The 18155-nt window shown below is 39.5% G+C and overlaps 1 protein-coding gene across 4 annotated transcripts in view; it reads left to right on the top strand.

Moving 5' to 3' along the window:
• The window catches only part of LOC122553801 (polypeptide N-acetylgalactosaminyltransferase 11-like), a 35109-nt gene extending 25625 nt beyond the window's left edge, over window positions 1-9484 (top strand). For all 4 annotated transcript variants that reach the window (XM_043698144.1, XM_043698145.1, XM_043698146.1 and 1 more), the window contains exons 11-13: window positions 893-1030; window positions 5233-5365; window positions 7387-9484. In XM_043698144.1, coding sequence (XP_043554079.1) covers window positions 893-1030; window positions 5233-5364 — 270 coding nt within the window. In that variant the 3' untranslated portion in view covers window position 5365; window positions 7387-9484. The remainder of the gene's footprint in view (window positions 1-892; window positions 1031-5232; window positions 5366-7386) is intronic.
• Window positions 9485-18155: the final 8671 nt, after the last annotated feature.

Below are 18155 nucleotides of genomic sequence, written 5' to 3'. Positions count from 1 at the left end.
CTCCCCACCTTTTCTCAGTCCTAACCCTCAGACTCAGCACCGCCTTGACCTGCAATTTTCTTCCCGACTCCCTGTCTGGCCTATCACCCTCACCTTTACCTCCTTTCACCTATCGTATTCCCAACGCCCCTCCCCCAAGTCCCTCCTCCCTACCTTTTATAAGAAGAAAGGCTTATGTCCGAAACATCGATTCTCCTGTTCCTTTGATGCTGCCTGACCTGCTGCGCTTTTCCAGCAACACATTTTTAAGCTCTGATCTCCAGCATCTGCAGTCCTCACTTTCTCCTAATTGGATTTATGTCTGTCTTCATGTCATAATTAATAACGTAGGAAAGTGAGTGTACAATATCAAAGTTTGCAAATGATACAAATAGGTCTACAGAGGGATACAGACAGGTTAAATGAGTGGGCAGAAAATTGGCATATGGAATATAATATGGGAAAATGTGAAGTTCTTTACTTTGGCAGAATGAAGGAAGAGGATATTATACAACTGGGGAGATATTGGGGAAAACTATAGCAGAGGGATTTGGGAATCCTTGTGCATAAATCACAAGGTAGTATATAAATTCAGCAAATAAGGACAACATTCCATTTGCCTATTTACTTCAAAGGGAATGGTATATAAAAATAGGCAAGTCTTGCTGAAACTATACTTGGCAGTAGTCAGACCAAGGCTGGAGTACTGTGAACAGTTTGTTTCCTTATCTAAGGAAAAATATACCAGCATTGGAATCCGTCCAGAAAAGGTTCATTAGGGTGATTCTCAGATGGTCTTATGAGATGACTTTAGGTATGTTGGGTCTGTACCCATTGTTAAAATCCTGCTTTATAATTTATAGAGATGTTGTGTCTTTGTTTTTCTATCAATCTTTCTTGATGGTTCTTAAAGGTTTGGGTATACAATGAAGAACATGACCTTATTCTGGCCAACCTACTTTGTTTGGATATGTCTGAGACCCATTCGTCAGACTCTCCTCGTCTTATGAAATGCCATGGTAGTGGAGGGTCACAACATTGGACTCTGGGGGTATGTTATTTTCCAGTTGGAAAGTCTGTCACATTTTACCAGTATTTCTGTGCAGTGGCTTGTTTCTTGCTTATTGACAGAAAGTGTAACTGAACTAACTGGGCAATGGCACAGTGTTTTTGATTCCCACTGTTTCCAGCTTGTGTACTATTGCTAATAAGTGTTGATTTGAAGCCAAGGGAGACAAAGTGGAACAACTCATGAGGTGTCTGTCTGTAAAATCTGATGTAGATCTATTACATAAGCTGTTTTGCTGAACCTTTGTTTGAACAATGCTTCTGGAGAAGCAAGAGAATACTAGTGGCCAAGAGATGAAAGGTGTCATCTCAATAGTTAGTTGAAAGACTAGGATTTTAATTGGTTAAGTTTTTTTGCTCAATAACATCTGAAGTGGAACCCTCTGAATGGACTGCATTTGATGGATTTTTTTTAAAAAGGGATCTAGATCTGGAGTTCCAAGGGAATTGCCATTGGAATCTTGGATTTCCCGAACAAGTTTCACAAATTCTGCTGCGTTGGAGATTCTGCATAGTCACATTGCACAACTCTAGTCTGCACTGTGCTGACTTTGTTTCCATGCTGTACGTCTCTATGACAATCGCTTCATCCATGCCAACCAGATATCCTAAATTAATCTAGTTTGTCAGTATTTGGCCCATATCTCTAATCAGTCCAGGTACCCCAATGGCCAGATATATAAAAGAAACAATAGTGATCCATCTGGAAACTTACCATGTCACAAATTGAAGGTACATAGGTTCATACTAATGGTTCTGACACAAAGGGAATGAGGATGCCGATAATTGAGCCCACAGTCACAAATGTCCAAATACCTAATTAGACTACCAAGGTGACCAATTTGCTTGATTGACAGCTATTCAGGACCAAAGCAATTTTCTCAAATTTCTTCATTGATTGGAAGTAAGGTAATTGTGATTGCAATAAATATAATTAATAAATGGCAGAAAAAGAAAAGATAACTAATCTATTGCTTTGCAATTTAAACTATATCCTTTACAATCTCAAATACATGTGATTGGGACACACAAAAAGTAGATGGTTTGACGTATTGTATGTGGGAAAAGTACTGACAGGGAAAAGAAAATTGCAAAGATAAAAAGCCTAGATCACATAGATGGACCACATTGTCTTTCACAGTTCTTTCATTTTAGATACTTTCTATTCCTTTTCATTTTTAGCAATGTCGACACTGGTGTGTAAAGCAATAATTGTTCCAATCCCAGGGTTCTTGCTGGACAGCTTTTTATTAATTCAGAGATAGCTGGTGCTGCTCAATCTCAAGCAAAAAATATCTCTGCTTTGAAAAGCAACATGATCTTTCAAACCTACAAAAATGCACTTTGATTTTTCCATGGTGCAAGACTCTTCAGATATTTTAGCGAGATAGTAGTCTGACTTCCACTCATTCTAGTTTATAGTTAAGGGATATACTTATCAGTAGGAGAGACTTAATACAGTCATAAGTCAGAGGAGGAGCCAACCTGGAATATTGTCAGGCTAGTTCTAGAATGGAAAATTTGAGAGAAATTTTCCTCTCCTCCATCTTTGTTTTAAAATGTTTCATTTGGAGGGTTTTTCTATTAAAAAAAAATGAATTGCCTTGTGCTCATTTGTAGTAAGATACATTTATAATTTAAGGGAAAACATTCATTTTACTTTCTCCCTTCATTACTCATCTGCTTTACTGTTGCCATTCTAGGCTTGAATTCCTGTTGAATAAGGCTGCACGTACTTGGTTTCTACAGTCCCTGAAAGACTTGTTGAAGCCCAATCCTGTTTTGTGACACCTCACAACCCATGTATTATGTAAGTCCTGCCAAGACCCACTCGCAGTGTTCATTTACTGAGAGTGCCTGAAAGTCAGTGGAGTGTGGGCTGGGCATTCACTGCCTGATCTTGCATTTTCCTCTCTGCTGTCGGGTCACTTGCAAAACCTCATTGTGGATGATTTCATTGATAGAGTTGAAAAGGGTGGTACTGGAAAAGGAGAGGAGGTCAGGCAGCATCTGAGAACTAGGAGAGTCGATGTTCCGGGCATAAGCCCTGGCTCTCCTGCTCCTTGGATGCTACCTGACTTGCTGTGCTTTTCTAACGCCACCCTTTTCGACTCTGACTCTCTAGCATCTGCAGTCCTCTCTTCCTCCATGATTGCATGAATAGTCTTTCTATGACATCTTGCCCCTCATTAACGCCTTCGGACCTAGTTATACTTCATATCACTCAAACTGACACATTGACCATTTTGGGCCAGGAATCAGGGAGGAAGGGACCTTTTGGGTCTTCTGTCATGGGAAAAATGGAAAGCTTGATTTACACCTACACATGAATGAAATATTTTTGTAAAGACTTTATATTCAAGTTGTGTTATATGTTGATCTCTAGGATGTGTTATATGTTGATCTCTAATGCACAAAGTTTAATGATTGTGTACTGAATTGCTTTATTACTGCTTTTGTTAGTGTCTGGAGTCCCATTCGTTTCGAACTGTAAATTGGGGTCACATTGGTGACGGAATTTGGAAAGCACTGCATTAGAGGGAATGCAGCAAAGCTAACTCACTAGGCTGGTTCCTGGGATAGTAGGATTGTGTTGTGAAGAGAGACTGAATAGACATATATTCTGTGCAGTGTATTAACACTGAGAAAAGATTAAATTGAAACACACAAGATTCTTCTGTTAAAAATCACACAACACCAGGTTATAGTCCAACAGGTTTAATTGGAAGCACACTAGCTTTCAGAGCGACGCTCCTTCAGCGTCGCTCTGAAAGCTAATGTGCTTCCAATTAAACCTGTTGGACTATAACCTGGTAAGTGTGTGATTTTTAACTTTGTACACCCCAGTCCAACACCGGCATCTCCGAATCAAGATTCTTCTGGAACTTGACAGGACTAGGAGCAAAGAAAATATTCTCTAAGCTAGGGAATTTAGAAACATGGAGTCACGGTACAAGGATCAGACACTTGTGAGATAATGTTTTACTTGCAAGATTGTGAATCTTTGGAATTATCTATCCCAGAGAGAGCTGTGGATGTTCTGTCTTTGTGCGGATTCAAATCAGAGGATATGAATATAATACAGGATGGCGACACTGTGGTAGAAGAACTATTCTTATTATTGAATGGTGGAGCAGCGTCAAATAGCTTACTCCAGCTCCAGTTTATGTTTCTGATATATGATTGCCTCCCAAGTTGGTGCCTGTGCTTCTGGCAATGTTATCTTTTTAATTTCGACAAACAAAATGTTGATTCATTTAGAGTTGTTTTGGTTCAAAGTCAGAAAAATCACATTGTGGCCTTTGTAATTCAGATGACTGCATCATCCTAATTTCAGTTGTAGCTGGAGCAGTTACAGCAAGTATTTCTCTTCCTGCCCACTCCTGCTGCAACTTCCAGACTCCTGACCCCCATGTCTTTCCTCGATGACGTCAACTTAACATGTGGAGTCAAGTTCTGTACCCACATTGACTGTTAGTTCTATTGCACCATCTGTCTCAACACCTGCACAGTTTCTGTAATGTGGACTGTTCATTCGAGTATTCATATGATCTGCTTCCCATCCTACATCTTTCCTAAACATCCGCTTATTCAAAACCCAGTGGTCCATTAGCTGTTTTGCACAATATTTCACTGAACATTATTCCAGTGCTCAATAATGTACATTGAATGCTAATCTCCTCACTTCCTTTGACATTCTCTCCTACTTCACTGCTTTATCCCTCTGTATGTTTGCCCTTAACTATTATGTTGCCTCTCAACCCCACCCCTCCAAAAGAAAAGTCAGTCATCCCACAACTATCTGTTCCTTCGTGTTCCTTCACCCATCAATTAAAAGGTGTTCTAGATTCCACACTCAGATTTAGGAACGGAATTCCAATGTCCAGTTTGAACTTGCCTGCTTTAAAGCCTTGATTCAACACCCTTTTATCATAATGTCTAGTGTTTCCTCAGGCCCAATTTGTGTTTAGCAAATTTCATTATTACCGGTATAATTAATGTGTGTTGAAGTTCTTTTAAGAGTACAATAATTTTGCAGGAACATGTTACTATTTATAATAATAGGTATGAATTTCAAGCTATTACCATAGCAGGAATTAGTGAATGCTTTCAGGGTGCTGCAGATCAGATGCCCGATCTTAATAACTTTTGTCTCTTTCTAATCGCTGTTTCATGTTTTTATAGGCAAATAATTCTTTGTATCAGATATCAGCTGGACAATGCCTGAAGGTGATCGATCCAGATAATCCCAAAGGATATGTTGCTATGGCAATTTGTGACGGTTCCAGATCACAGCAGTGGAAACTAGACAACTGATGTGAGCAACATTTCACACAGGGAGCAATTTAAACAACTGATTCCCAAGATGCATTGATGTAGAAAGGATAACAATTAATGTTTGACTAGAACTGCTGGATGTTGGTAGACTGTCCACTTCTAACTCAGTGAATTGTTATTTTATCAAAGTGTCATGTCAGTTTTCTCCACTAGGTCTTTTTTAACAAATAGTGAGATAGAAAATATTAATTTTGTGAAATATTTAATCAGTTATTTATGTTTTTAATTGTCTAAAGGGTCTAATTTGCCCAGCTGGCAAATAATAGTTCAAAGTAAATTTCCCCCAGGGATTTGGATTGTATTTGCATTGTCTGGTGTGGTTAGACCCAGGAGAGTCAATGTTCCGGGCATAAGCCCTGGCTCTCCTGCTCCTTGGATGCTACCTGACCTGCTGTGCTTTTCTAGCACCACCCCTTTCTATGACATCTTGCCCCTCATTAACGCCTTCGGACCTAGTTATACTTCATATCACTCAAACTGACACATTGACCATTTTGGGCCAGGAATCAGGGAGGAAGGTGCTAGACTTGATGCACTTGGTTTCTTTCCTCAGGGGCTAGAGATGAAGAAATAGCTAGAGATAAGGAAATAGCCAAGATGCCTGCTTCACTCACTCCTAACCAGTGTCTATGTGTTTGTGGAGGTTGCCCAACAACAGTGTTGGATTTGACAATTAAAGTAGTCTGCTAGACCCCATCATCTGACAGAATGCCTGTCTTTTGAGAAGTATCACAATGGCTGCAGCCGTACAACTTAACCAAACACACTTAATGGTTTACCCACTTTTCTTTCCAGTTTTAAACTTGGTAAAATAAAGTAAGTTTAAAGAAATCACTAATTAAAACGGTCAGAAAATCATTTTTTAAATTGCCTCTTCAGTTCTGATTTTCATATGGTAGAACAGACCATATGAAGAAGGGAGCAATACTATTTTGGGTTGAGTGTACAACCTTGAATATTTTAATGCATTTTGTGAATAACCGATAAAAACTTCCGATTTAAGAACCAACTATCTTAATGCTGAATTGATGTACATCAAAGTTTTGGGGAGACAGTGGTAGTATCAATGGACTGGTAATCAAGAGCCCTGGGTTAATGTTCTGGGGCCATGGGTTTGAATCTCACCATTACTGATTGTCTTAAACTCAACTGGTTTACTAATGTAAAAACATCCTGGATTCCACTGGCCTCATAGTGAACATGGAACTAGTATTGATTGTGGGGGGGAGCGGAACCCCATCTAGTTCACGTTTTCAAAGGAAGGAAATCTTTCTTCTTACCTGGACTGGCCCACATGTGACTCCAGACCCACGGTATTAGAGATGTCTGAACTGCCCACTGAAATGGTCCAAGTAAGCTACTCAGATTGAAGCCCAATGAGGGAAGGGCAGTAAATGCTGGCTCAATCAGTGATGTGCACATCCTCATGAATTAAAAAAGCATTTCTACTAGATAGTAGTAAATATAGCTTGGTCACAATTACATTGTTTAAAAGTTAGTGTCAACTTCGAGTATGAGTGTTATACTGTTGGCTTAACCTGTTCTTCAAAATGAGGGGAGAAACAGACACATTCAGATGATGTTTCTCATGTTACTGTCTGTCAATTGTTCATAATTCAGCAAGAAGTTTTCTTCTGTTTCATTTAACTCTGACTTTGTAACTGCAGGAGGATTTCCTCTCCTCACTGTGCAATAATGACAAAAACAGAAGTGTTTCCTCAGGAAACCTTTTCTAACCAAAGTTATAGAAAACTGAAGAAATCTTGCTGTTGAAATGTCACTAAATTAATGATCAGATATCCCTTTTGAGATGGTCCAACAGACTTTGTAACCACTTCATTTACAAGCCTTTCTTGATTTTTCTAATCCAGTGATGTGTTAGCCACAGGGATATAGCAGTATAATGATTGTCACTGGACTAGTAATCCAGAGGCTAGGAGTTCAAAGAACACAAGTTAAAAGGAGCCAAGAAGTTGAAACTTTCTGTCTTGCATTTATCAGAACTAGGACAGAAGAAACAGATGTAAACAAAGGGACACCATTTTATACAACATAAGAGGGTGCTGACAGACCGATCTGTCATTGACATGGAGATGCACCAAGAACATTTAACTGTCCATCTTCAGTCTCAAGTCAGGCAAGTAAACTGATCTGGTCAGTGTGGTGCCATGGGGTCACAACAGCAACTGCACCTCTTTCCAAACTAAAGGGTTTTGTTGATGGCCAATGTCGGAGATTCCTTTTGCTTACACAAATAGGGTCTTTTATGTTTATGTATATAGCTTCAATCACACTGTGTGAGCTTGACTGATCAGAATCATGCTAACCAGCCAATGTGTGCAAGCCTCAGAAAAGAACATCCACCATTAGATGTCATCCTGCTATTGGAAATCACATCAATGAATACGGTCTCTGCTAATGGTTACACTGGCATCCAATTTAAGATCAGCAGGGCCTGCAGTGTGATGTGTTTATGCCTGCTAGAAGCTATATCTGTAAGTGCACAGATATTTAAGCAAAGGAGATGCTTTATTTAAGCAAAGGAGATTTTTACATACATGTACCATTTCTTTTCCAAAACAGGAAGTCCTGGAGACAGCCAATTTCGGTTGCAACCCATGGCAACATCCTGACTAATCAGAGTTTACCTGCCTGGTCTGAGAATTAAGGTTAACAGTTCACTGCTACATCTCCATGTTAATGATGGCCCAATCAAACAGCATTCTCTTCGTAGGTGCTGTATAAAGTAATGTTCCTTTAAGTTTTCTTCTGATCAGTGTAGGATGAACAGCTTCAACTTTTTTCCTTTTAGTAGTGGTTAAGAACACTGGCTCATTCCAGGAATTTGAAAACTTTAACCTAATTGTTTGAACAATTCTGGAAATCAAAAAAATCAAAAATGTGACCATGAACCGATTGAATCCATGTTATTTAAAATAAAGTAGTTCATAATTTTCCTTATGAAAGGAAACTCCAGTTCCAACTGTGCTCCAAAGCAGCCTGCCAGTTGACCATTATTAAATGGGTCTTAATGTCTATTTTGACTTTTCTTAAAAAACATAAAGTTAAATTATTCTTCCAACTTTATTCCAACCAAAGTTAGTAAGTTTTGAAACGGAGTTGCAATTTCTGACCAAATTCCTTTGCTTAGACTAGAATTTGAAGTAAATGTCTAAATAACTTTTTTTTTATGCAAGTGGACTGGAGAATCTCCAATTGGATTAAAAATATCAACCTATTTACTTTTTGAATATTTATGTAAAATCTGTAGAGATGGAGAGTACGTAATTATCCTACAGTAGTTGCTACCTGGGTTTTTTTTAAAGCATAAGTTTTGAAATGGGTAATGGTGATTGATATAGAACAGACTAACGTCACTAATATTGAATATAGATTCAACCAGTATATTGTTCTACACTGTGTACACTTCAGTCCATGAATGTGAGCTGTTAAGTAGAAAACCCAGGTTGTTAGTCATACATTTGGGAATTTGGAAAAATAAATCCATTGTATTCTGAAGCAGCTTCTGCCACTTGAGCTTTGCTTGCTTCGACAAAGATTTAGCAAAGTTTTTTTATAAACAAATTTACAGACATTCTTCCTATTTAAGATATATTCCCAGTGGATTGACAGGAACTTCAAGTAGAGATCAAAGACTCTAATGAGAAATAATACTTTGTACAGACTCATGATCTGAAGTACCACTCTACACAGTGGAATACTTACATTTTTCAAAGCTGTTTTTTTTCATTTGAAACCCAATTAAATTTTAATTTAATAAATGATCACTAACTGGAAAATTGATAACTACATGTTTTGGTTGCAACTAGATGATTTTACTTGTCTTTCTGAATTGAGGAATTAGTTCAGGCCCAGTTCAAAAAAGGCTTGAATCATTTCTGTTTACATAAATGTGACATTGATGCAAAATATGAATCAGCGAACGAGTAATTCATCTTAAGCTTAAGCAGCAAACCATTGTAAATTAGATATTCATGTTAATTATAACTTTGTTAATTGTTAAAGAAAATTCTCTATATTGAACGAATAACCATTTTATTTTATTGAACGATCAAGCTGCTAGATATTTATTGGAATAAAGATCTAATTTTAAATAATTGTTCTGTTTTGGTCATCTCATGCAGGCATTCACATTTTTAGCCATGTGGGTTTTGAACAAATTTTGTTTCACAGCAAATGGAAAATGCCACAGAACTTTCACAAAAGGTCAGCAGGGGGTGGCATGGTGGCTCAGTGGTTAGCACTGAAGCCTCATAGCACCAGGGACCCAGGTTCGATTCCAACATCGGGCGACTGTCTGTGGGGAGTTTGCACATTCTCCCAGTGTCTGTGTGGGTTTCCTCTGGGTGCTCAGATTTCCTCCCACAGTCCAAAGATGTGCAGGTCAGGTGAATTGGCCATGCTAAATTGCCCATAGTGTTAGGTGCATTAGTCAAGAGGGAAATGGGTCAGAAGGTCGGTGTGGACTGGTTGGGCCAAATGGCCTGTTTCCAGACTGTAGGGAATGTAATCTTAGCTACTTACATTTTTTGCAGTCAATTTTTAAAAGAAAATTATATATTTGAGAGGGGAATTTGGCAGCCAGGTTATGAAGGAATAAAGCTGACAGTATCAGAACATGTTATGGACTAGGCCACACCACTCAAAACATTCTTAATCAGCCAGCCGAGACCATAATGTTGCAATTTGTTTCAATAAGCGTACAGTGAAAATTCTCTGAAGTTAGCTAGGTTGACTACCAGGTTTTAAAACAGACAAATTTATTCACAAAGAACAGGACAAAGAACCCCTACAGAACTCAGTCTATCCAAACTCGACTTAATTATGTTTTGCATATACACAATAGTCCCAAAACAGTAAGAATGGAACAAATGCTTACAGGTTGAAGTTAGAAGAGCAGAAAGAGAGAGAGAGAACTTGTTTTCACACAACTAGTTCTGGACTGAACAACTCAGCTAGAGAGCTGACACCTCCCCTTGTACAGGTCACTTCTAAAACATGACCACTTTGGCCTGAAGTCTCATCTGTTTACATATAAACAAAAAGGCCTGTCAAAATCCTTTTTCATCTCTGTACTAAACTAGCCACCTCTGAGCCAGGAGAGTTTTATGACCCCTCTGAAAAAAAACCCAAGGAGACAATATCCTTGAGAAAGGCAGCCGCTTTTAGGAAAAAAGGGACCAGCTTTGTGACACCTCTTTCTGTCCCCGCCCCCTTTTTAAAAAAAGAACCATATCAAAACCTTCAAAAACAAACTGGTTAGTAGCCTAAAACACACATACACACTACACTAACTATACACATGCAAGCATGCACAATCGCGTGAATTCAGGCAGTGGCATACATCACGTAACATCTCCATATCTCATTCGAGTCTCAATAATGCATCGGCAATCACTTTTTCGTGACCTGCCACATGCACAATTGTCAAATTGAATGGCTGCAACTACTCCATCTAAACAATCTGGCATTTTTGTCCTTAAATTTTTCCACAAATATCAATGGGTTATGATCAGTATATAAAATTGTCTCCGATGCACTGCTTGTAATTTAAACACTAAGCTCAGTCTCTTTCACCACCAATGAATATTTCTGTTGATGAATTTTCAACTTCCTGGAAAAATACCTGATGGGACTTCCTATTCCCTCGTCATCCTCCTGCAGGAGCACTGCACCGATACTCACATCCCTGGCGTCGATAGCTACCTTGAAAGGCGGTGTAATCCAGTGTGGCTAATATGGGATTAATACAGTTTTTAGGCTGTCAAATGCCTTTTGACAGCCCACTGTCCACTGAAACTACTTGCCCTTTTTTAACAATTTGGTGAGTGGAGCAGCCACACTGCTAAAGTTCGGCACAAACTCTCTGTAAAACCCACTCAATCCCAGGAAATTTAGCACTCCTTCTTTCATCGACGGTGTGGGAAATTCCCCAATTACTTTCATTTTCGCATCCTGTGGGGTCATTTGTCCATGTCCAATAACATGACCCAGGAAGGAGACTTGGGCTTTGGCAGATTCACGATTAGCTAGGTTTACCACCAAGTCTGCCTTCCAAAATCGATTGAACAAGTCTGATAAATGTTGTAAATGTTCCTTCCATGAGTGACTAAAACTCACCAGGGTCATCAATATAAACAACATGATTGGATAACCTGGCAATGAACTTATTAGTCATGCTCCAGCCACATTTCAGAGACTTTTTCATACCAAATGGCATGACTTAGAACTAATAAAGTCCATTTGGTGTTACAAAAGCCTAAACTGCCTTTGCTCTCTCTCTGACTGAGGTACCTGCCAGTGACATCTGAGTCCAACTGAGAAATAAAAGTTGCTTGTCCCACCTTTTTGACACAATCCTCCAACCGTGGAATTGGACATACATCAGTCTTTGTAACAGTGTTGGCTTTGTGATAGTCCACACCTAACTGTTGGGTAACATCTGGCTTTGGCACCATGACTATAGGTGAGCTCCAGTCAATGTAACTCACTTCGATTTTGCCATCCTGGAGGATGCTCTCTATCTCCTTCTGAACCTGTGCCAACTTTAGAGGGTCATACCTATAAGGATGTTGCTTAATTGGAGCAGCATCTCTTGTATCTACATCATGCATAATTAGGTTAGTACTTACCATTTTATTTCCACATACCTCCCTGTATGATAGTAATAACTCTTTCAGGTCATTTCAATTTTCTTGTGCAAGGTAACTAAATAACCTATCCCAATTTTTGACAACTTCCTCACTGTCCAATTTGATCGGACGAATGTCCAATTCAGAATCCTCTGACCTTGGTTATTCCTTCTGTGCTGTAATCATTAACACCTTGCCCTCTTGCTTTCCTTCCCTATCAAAATACCTTTTGAGCATATTTACATGACATACTCAGATTTCTTTCTGTTCTGGAGTCCTTATCAAGTAGTTCACCTCACTCAATTTCCTCTCGATTTGAAAAGGTCCACTAAATCTTGCTTTTAAAGGCTCATCTGTTACTGGAAGTAACACCCATACCTTATTCCCCAATTGCAAAAGTGCGAATGTGTGATTTCTTATCCACCTGTTTCATTGTATCATGTGACACTTTTAAATGCTATCTTGCCAACTTTCCAGCTCTATTTAATTGTTCTCTAAAATTTGACACATAGCCCAAATAGGTGGTCTCTGAATTCTGACTTATTAATTCCTCCTTAATCAATTTTAATGGCCCTCTTACTTCATGCCCAAAAATTAATTAAAATGGACAGAATTTGGTCGATGCATTTGGTGCATTTCTGATCGCAAAAAGTACAAACGGAATCTCCTTATCCCAATCATCTGGATAATCCTGACCATAAGCCCTCAACATGGTTTTAATGTTTGGTGCCATCTCTCTAGTGCTCCCTGCAATTCTGAATGGTACACAGTGGATTTGAATTGCTTAATTCCCAAGTTATCCATGACCACCTCGAATAGTTTGGATGTTAAGTTTGATCCTTGATCTGACTGGATCACTATTGGTAGTCCATATCTAGTTATAATAAATTAAGTAATTCTTCTATAACCCTTTTAGCTGTCATGTTGCATAATGGGAATGCTTCTAGAAATCTAGTCAACACACCCAGTACTGTTAATAAATACTTACTCCCATTTTTGTTTGAGGTAGGGGACTTACACAATCAATCAAGACTCTTGTGAAAGGTTTCTCAAATGCTGGAATAGGTATTAAAGGTGCAGGTTTTATTACTGCCTGTGGTTTTCCAATTAGCTGACATGTATGACATGTCTGACAAAATTCAATTACGTCCTTGTGTAGTCCCGGCCAGTAAAAATGTCTTTGTATTTTAGCCTGTGTTTTCCTCACCCCTAAATGACCTCCAAGTGTTAGCGCATGCGCCACTCGCAGCACCTCCTTTCTATATCCTACTGGCAAAACAATTTGATGAATGTCTGCCCATTTCTCATCTCCTTGAATGTGTGATGGTCTCCATTTCCTCAATAAGACATCATTTGTTAAGTAATAACACAGGGATGTAGTCGCTTTCCTTCTCTGTACATGCCTTTTGATACAACTGTTTGAAGTTCTCAGCTTTCTGCTGTAATTCAGTCAGCTTAGCAGAGCTAAAGATACTTGCATTTTTACCTATTTGCTCCTGCTCTGTCCCACTTAACTGATCAAAAAATAAAGTCTTGGATAAAGCTATATCAGCTTCCTTATCTGTGCCTTTTGAACTCTCCTGCTTCAGCTTGTGCCTCTGATCTTGTGACTACACAATCTGGGAAAATTCCTGGCTTCTCAACTAGAGTAGGCAGCACACCTACCGGTGAATCAGCTATATCATTTGCAAGGACAAATTGTATTCCTGGAGCTGAGAGTTTGTCCAGTACAGGTAAAAACAAGGACTGCAGATGCTGGAAACCAGAGTCTAGATTAGAGTGGTGCTGGAAAAACACAGCAGGTCAGATAGCATCTGAAGAACAGGAAAATCAACGTTTCGGGCAAAAGCCTGTTGATTCCTGATGAAGGGCTTTTGTCCGAAACGTCAATTTTCCTGCTCCTCAGATGCTGCCTGACCTGCTGTGCTTTTCCAGCACCACTCTAACCAAGTTTGTCCAGTACTCCTACCACAAATTCTCCACTCCTCTCTGGACTCTCTAGCCTCACTACATAACTGAGCACTTTATGTCTCACCATGAATTCCTGTTACAAGAATTTTTTTTCTGACAATAGTCCTTCAGGAGTACACATCTCCTCATCCTCCAGCATTAGAGACTGAGAGTATCCCTGTGTCCCTTAATAATGTAACCTCTTTACCTGCTACTCCTGGCCTATGTGAATAAACTTTACCCTTGCATGTGTATTTTTTAAGGAGATCTGGTGCTCCCTCCTGAATCAATCTCTGATTATCTTGTACACTCTGAGGCAGTTGCCTAATTTCCCTTGTGCTTTTTGTTACTAGTCCAACAAAACTCCCAGGCTTATCTGGTTTTCCTCCATCTGGCTTTCTCCTAGCCCATCAACACTGTAATAAAGTGGGCCACATGAAATCACAATGAAAACACTGGAGCTTTTTAACTTCTTTGTCTCCCTCAACGGTTTCTTTTTTACCCTGTGGTAAGTTATCCTTATGATCTTCCCTCAGACCTACCTTTCCCTTTCCACGTGAGGATTTCTCTTTGCCCAATTTCTGTCCCTCATGGACTGAAATTGATCCTGGAAGCCAAATCGAGTTTTCTGGACGAGCTCATAATCATCAGCCGTTTCAGCTGCTAACCTTGCCATGTTCACACTCTGCTCTTCCACATGAGTTTGCACTACTTCCTCACTAAGGTTACCTTCAGCCTTTATCCCAACCTTTTAAGTTAACTTCTCTTTTTAAGTATCAGTTTTTGAAGTTCAAAAGCTCTTTCTTTTTCTTTGTCCTCTGCTGCTCTCTTTTTCCCTCTCCTCCAGCTTTAACTGTAACTCAAACTGTTTAATTTCTGCCACCCTTTTCTCTCGCCTTTAACTCAAGTTGCTTCATTTGCAATCAAATTCTTGCCATCTCTACAGATTCTGATGGTTTCTCCGGCAAGTTTAAATGCTGAGCTACTGCTGTAATGATCTCCTCTTTCCTCACAGAAGCAAGAAGGTCCAATCCCAGCTGGTCTGCTAACTCCTGCAGAAGTCTTACCCACCTTTTGCAAACCTTCCAAAGTCACTGCCTCCACTTCCAGAAAACATTTGACGACCGAAAGAGCCATTACTATACCAAGCTTTGTCTACCCAACCAAACCAACACCTGAAATAAAGACACTAGCAACCTACCACTCGCTGCTTAAAATCCCACAAAGAGCCCCCAGTCTGTTATGGACTAGGCCACACCACTCAAAACATTCTTAAGCAGGCAGCCCAGACATAACTTTGCAATTTGTTTCAGTAAGTGTACAGTGTGAATTCCCCGGAGTAAGTTAGCTAGATTGACTAGCAGGTTTTAAAACAGGCAAAAACTTTATTCACAAAATTACACAGTGAAACACACAGAACAGAATAAAGAACCCCTACAGAACTGAAGTCTATCCAAACTAGACTTAATTATGCTGTTCCACAGAAACACAACAGTCCCAATAAGCAAACCCCCTTAAAATAAGTAAAAATGGAACAAATGCTTACAAGTTGAAGTTAGTAGAACAGGAGAGAGAGCCTGTTTCCACACAGCTGAACTAACTAGTTCTGGACTAAACAGCTCAGCTAGCCAGCTGACCACTCCCCTTTCATTATACAGGTCACTTTGGCCTGAAGTCTCATCTGTTTACGTATAAACAAAAGGCCTCTCAAAATTCTTTTTCATCTCTGTACTAAATTAGCCACCTCTGAGCTGGGAGAGTTTTATGACCCCTCTGAAAAGCCCCAAGGACACAGTATCCTTGAGAAAAGGAACAGTTCTTAGGAAAAAAAAGGATCAGTTTTGTGACAATGATGAAAGAGCATATACAAATCAAAATATCATAGCTGCAAAATAATTGGCCTACCACAGGTCAGTTGCAGATCCACCCAGTTCAGGCTTTGGACTCAATGTTCTTTAATATTTGTACAATCCCAAACCTTTGATACCAATCTGTCAGTCAATCACTTTCTGCTGTAGAGCCATCAGAGCTGAGGGCACGAGGGATGGAGGGTGTACAGTTGTGCAGGTAAGAGAGATGATACTGATTAATTACAGTCCGGGCCATGGAAATTAAGTGCCTACCATTTCTGCTTTCCTCAGCTGACCATGTAGCTCATTTGAAGGTATACACCACTTTGAGGAAGCACTGAAGGTCACAAAGGTGCAGAAGCCACAAATAGGTGGGGAAAGTCAGTGCCCATAACCAAGCATGGTTGTATAGCTAAACTAAATGTTTTGGGCCTAATCAATATTTTGGCTATATTGATCTTTGTTATAGAAGTACCAAAACCTCGAGCTAAAATGTTTCAGTAATAGCTACACTACTAGTATTGATGGAACAAATCAGGGTAGTAAGTAGCCTGGTTGCCTCTATTGTTGTCAGCTACCCCTCAAATTTTCAACTCAGGGTTGTAAGTAGAACAACTGGTAGAAACCTCCATATGTAGGCTTTAATGTAGGGACTGTGGAATATCACTGTTATCCACAGCATTGAGGTGAGTAGAATTTTGGTAGCGCCAAACCAGAATGAATGGGAACAACTTGTTACTGCAGTCTTCTAACACCATCACAACCAGTGAGACAGTTTTCCTTTAGTCTGGTCTGGGTTGAGGGTTTTCTGTATTTATTTGAATTTAATGTTTAATCCAGTCATCAGTACTTTCAAGTGGCATTTATTCAGCAATATTCTGCTGGCTTCAGAACCAATTTACTGTGAAGAATATGAATTGAAACGAGTGACTGCCTGTGTCATCAAAACAATATTTTATCAATGGTATCACCAGGGAAGCTGAAGTCTAATAGAAGTTAGTGAACGTTAGGAACATATTTCTAGGAGGTGAAATCATCTTAAGCACAAAACTAAATGGCAGAGGTTAGTCCAGGTTAACTATCATAGCCCCAACTTCATTTCATTATTCCCCAGATAATGAAGCAGTTTATACCTACAATCAGCACAACCTGGATACATGTTTCGCCTGATAAATGACAAGTAAAATTTGCAGAATTATCAAGCAACAACCATCTCCAATAAGCAAATGCTAAACTACCTTATTCATGACCTTCAATGGTTTTACCATTACCCAACTTCTGGACAACCTTCTTCCCAATTCATTAATACTCTGGACCACCAATGATCAGGAATTAAACTGGACCTAAACGCTGTGGCAAAGACAAATGGTTAGAGTGGTTTAAGAAAATCTGCTAAAGTGACTCATCTCCTGATCCTATTACCGTTCACAAGGTAAACTCAGAAGTGTGATGGAATACTTTAGTTGAACGATGTGGAAGTAGCATTTCCATCCAAATTACTGACACATGCTGACTGTAAAGTGTACAGGATGCACTCCAGCAACTTGCCAAGTATTCATTGGCAGCATTTCTCAAACTCATAACCTCCACTATCTGGAAGGAACAAGGATAATAAGTCTACGTGAAAATCATCCATCAATTCCCCTCCAAGGTCCCCCAACTGAGAAACAGTTAAATATCATTTGGAGGAGCTGGGGCTGATTTCCTTGGAAAGGTGGCTAAGGGAAGAATTGATAGCTTTCAGAATCATGAGGGACCTGGATGGAGTAAACAGGGAGAAGCCTGTTCATACAAGAAAACCAAGGGGCACAGTTTTAAAGCAATTTTGCAAAGGCGAATGGGAGGTAAGGAAAATGTTTTCGCAATGGGCACGGTCCAGGTTTGGAATGGAATGCACCAGCTGGAACTGTGGATGAAGCAGATTCCATTGAGGTGTTTAAAAGGGAATTGGATGATTTTAAAAAAATAGAAACAACAAACTGTAGTAAGGGAAGTAAAGTCAAGGTAGAGTATATAACGGTTTAGATTCAGGAATAAGTTCTCGAGTGCATTACGATTATTTTAAATGGAGTTAGACTGTTGATATTCTTGGGATAGGAAATTGCATTAATTGCTCATTGTGAGTGCCCATTTAGTAGGTGGGCTGCAGTGAGGTTGAAGTGCTCCTACCAAGGTATTTGATAGGACTTTCGAGGATTTTAATCCAATACCAGAGCCTGTATTCCATCCACAAGGTACAAGAATATTATTAAATACTTTCCTTTTGACCTGCACCCCATCTAATGCCTTCAACATTCAGTCCCCCCACCATGGTAAC

The sequence above is a fragment of the Chiloscyllium plagiosum genome, chromosome 10, assembly GCF_004010195.1.
Source record: "Chiloscyllium plagiosum isolate BGI_BamShark_2017 chromosome 10, ASM401019v2, whole genome shotgun sequence".
NCBI lineage: Eukaryota > Metazoa > Chordata > Chondrichthyes > Orectolobiformes > Hemiscylliidae > Chiloscyllium > Chiloscyllium plagiosum.
Note: the sequence above shows the minus strand (reverse complement) of the source record. Positions and strands in the feature narration are given on the sequence as shown.